At 38.1% G+C, this 3,423-nt stretch overlaps 1 protein-coding gene across 2 annotated transcripts; it reads right to left on the bottom strand.

The window, feature by feature from the left end:
• Window positions 1-504: 504 nt before the first annotated feature.
• LOC113062091 (40S ribosomal protein S16) lies at window positions 505-2,895 on the bottom strand. Of its 2 annotated transcripts, none has more exons than XM_026231648.1 (6): window positions 2,802-2,895; window positions 2,661-2,712; window positions 1,991-2,092; window positions 954-1,050; window positions 782-829; window positions 505-696 (listed from the first exon to the last, which is right to left on the bottom strand). In XM_026231648.1, the coding sequence occupies exons 2-6, from the start codon at window positions 2,706-2,708 to the stop codon at window positions 551-553; spliced, it is 441 nt and encodes a 146-aa protein (XP_026087433.1). In that variant the 5' UTR covers window positions 2,709-2,712; window positions 2,802-2,895; the 3' UTR covers window positions 505-550. The 2 variants fall into 2 exon arrangements, with proteins under 2 accessions (XP_026087433.1, XP_026087444.1); XM_026231659.1 differs by having other exon boundaries at window positions 2,793-2,848.
• Between the last annotated feature and the right edge of the window lie 528 nt (window positions 2,896-3,423).

Genomic DNA, 3,423 nt, shown 5'->3' with positions numbered 1-3,423 from the left:
GTTATTGAACCCCATAACACCTTATGAAATATTTTCCATTCTATATCATTGATCCTTTCTATGGCAGTAATAGTATGCTAATATGTGGTTCAGTATTAAGCATATGAATTAATAACATGCTGAGATGTTATGTTGCATTATATAGTTCAAATCCCTGTCCTGTCACAGCATACAAGCAGGACAGTTCTTCCATTCAGTTTTACTATCAGAATTTCATTATAATTAATCCATGAAAACACAAATCAGCCAGTCAAGTTAATTGTAAACTAGCATACAATTACAGACAGTCTAAGACTTGACCAGTACCTGTATTTCCTGCAGGTTTTCCCTCTCATTTCAAACAAGTCTAAGTTATATGACTAGATTGAGTGACGCTGGTATGTCCACAACAAACGCAATGGTTTCTACATTATACAACACCTTGTGAACCCGTTTGAAATCCTACTGAAATTAAAACCAGTTCGGTGCTGAACAGAGAACACATCACAACTCAAGACCACAGAATATTTTCCCCCTCAGATTTATTACATGGAAAATATACAGAGAGATTTTAACGGTAGGACTTCTGGTAGCGGGCGCGAGCTCCAGGTCCACCAAACTTCTTGGACTCGCAGCGGCGGGGATCAGCGACCAGCAGGGTCCTATCGTACTGAATCAAGATATCCTTGATCTCTTTCTTGGAGGCCTCATCCACATCTGGGAAAAGCAAAAAAATGGGAAAATGATTGCAGTTGCTTACAAGCATGTCTTTAGCATCATAACCACAATAATCAACACTTACATTTCTGATAATAGGCAACCAGGGCTTTAGAGATGGCCTGGCGGATGGCTGCAAGAAGAATAAAACAGCTTCACGTTGTAAGTATTCATACACTGTGGTATTGTTTACTAATCATTAAATACAATGACTTATGATAGCAAAAGCAAATGGCTTATACGTGTCTGTTACGAACCGTAAACCTGTGCGACATGTCCACCACCCTTCACGCGAACTCTGATGTCAACACCAGCAAAGCGCTCCTTGCCCAACAGCAGAAGAGGCTCCAGCAGCTAAAGGAAACAAAACCATATTCTTGTAGTAGACGTATGAAGAAAATCTCACATGCAGCTGAAGGACTCCATCCTGATGGATCAGGTACACACAATATCAAGCATGGAACAGAAACTGTGATTGACAACTTTCACTGTTGTGTGGTCTACATCCTTTTATCCACAAGGACCTGATTGGATCTGGTGCATGTCACCACTGAAGAGATGTTTTTACAATACAAATCAGGAAAAATTTGAATGGTCTATTTTGGTTTCAATGTGACTTTTATAAGAGCAGTTCACAAAAGTCAACTTTTCCTCATCCTTGTGCCTGTGATATGACTTTCTTCAGCAGAGCACAAATTATAATTGCTAAATGTCATTCTCTAATTGCTCCAAAAAGGAAACGAAACCACCATACAATTTTACAGAGGTCCATGCAACTTATGCACTATATTCAAAGTCTTTTGACGTCTGACAAACAGGACAAATTATACTCAAGTTACATTTTATGAAAGTTATTCACTGATAAATTTGCCCTCCTCTGTGTCGTTTAACTTTGCCACCAGATTAAATCATAGAATTTGAGAATCAGACTGGTTTGATTCATAAATTATCATGAAAAGAATCAATAAAAAATACAAAAAAATAAGTGTCTAGATCCCATTCCTGTAATGAACATAACAAGTGCTCTGGAGGATGTTAAGCTTTTCGTTTGTCTTACAGAAAGCTACCATATATTTTTTGTCTAAATGAAACCTGAAAGCACTAGGCTTCATTCATTTTATTATACTGAAAAAAGCAATATGATTTAAACAAATTTTTTTAATGCTTTCCACAGAAGAATAATAATCTACATTAACAGTCAATCTGAAATACAGCGTTTGAACTACACTTCCGAATCACAGTGTCTACTCAACAAGAGATCTTAAGGAATGTGTGTTTTCTGTAATAAATGTACCTTGTACTGCAGAGTGGCCGGCTCGATCATCTCAAGAGGTCTTCCGTTGACTTTAATCAGCCCATTTCCCCTCTTGCAGTGGGCGACAGCAGTGGCTGTTTTCTGTTGAGTGAGGGAACACAGATCAGCCAGCGCATCTCCAGAAATGATATTTGATATTGTGCTGAAACACAGCCTAAGCTAACTTACATAGGAAACTGACAAAATTAAATTGCTCGCTAACGTTAACTATATAATGATAGCCTTCAATCGTGTTACTGGAAAACATTATCCAAGACAGAGCTGAATCATATAATGGAGACCCAAAATGTGCAATACGGAGTTATCCATGACCAGGATGGGGAACTTTGATCAGAAATCAAATGAAAAAAGCTGCCGTTTTGCATTAATTAAAGCAGTACACATAAGTATAGTACTGTCCCACGTGTCAGGAACAGCTATTACCAACAGTGTTCATCACTCAGTTAACCTCAACCAAACACTGGCTTATTGTACATTTTGCGTAGGTTAAAGCACACGTAGTTGTTTAGGGCATCTTACTGTTGCGTTTATAACAATCACTACATAAAACTTTGGCACAGCAGTAATTGTATAGTTAACTGCATTCATCTGTTAGCATCGCCGGCTATCGCTGAGAGCACATGAGAAATATACAGCCGCCAATACTCACTTTACGTCCAAACACCTGGACAGACTGTAGGGGACCTTTAGCTGGCATGATTCTGGAATAAAAACCGAACAATAACTGTTTAATGGAAGCAAAAATTATCTTTAAATAAGCATATTATTGAGAAGCGCTTGCCTGACGAACCTTTCGGAGCGCGAGCGCTGTTCGGAGAGGCCGCAATAGGGTTTCCCGAGCGCAGAAGCAGGGGCGCTGTCGTAAACACATGATCCGCGAGAGAGTCTTTACGACAGTTCAAGCTGCTAAAGATTCGTGTGAAAATGCCTCTTTTACTGTCTATGGAAAATGCATTCTTAACACTTCACAATATTACAAACAACGACTATTCGAGTATGTTTATAAATCAACTAGGATTTAGAGATTTTATTCGCAACACAATTATGATCCTTCCCGTTTCGAAGCCAGCATAGCTTGTCTATTCGCTGAAATTCCAATAGATGGGTTAAAATAGATGTCAAAAAAGAAAGATTTAATCATTTCTAAAATCAGTGTTAAAATCTGTCATAAAAAGATCACTTTTGATGTGATACAAGGTTTTTTTATTCCACATGCAAAATGATGAACCTCATCACAAGGTGGCGCTCTGTTACAAGAGTCCTTCAATTCAGCAGCATCATTAGAGAATAAGGAGGTCTGTCAGACTTAGGTCATATATTTGATGAGTTTTGATCATTTAAGTTAAGAAACAATTTAAAAGAATTATAAAAGTACCCATAACCCTTTATTCTGTTTGATAGCCCAACGGTTA

This window comes from Carassius auratus, chromosome 4 (genome assembly GCF_003368295.1).
Source record: "Carassius auratus strain Wakin chromosome 4, ASM336829v1, whole genome shotgun sequence".
Classification (NCBI taxonomy): domain Eukaryota; kingdom Metazoa; phylum Chordata; class Actinopteri; order Cypriniformes; family Cyprinidae; genus Carassius; species Carassius auratus.
Note: the sequence above shows the minus strand (reverse complement) of the source record. Positions and strands in the feature narration are given on the sequence as shown.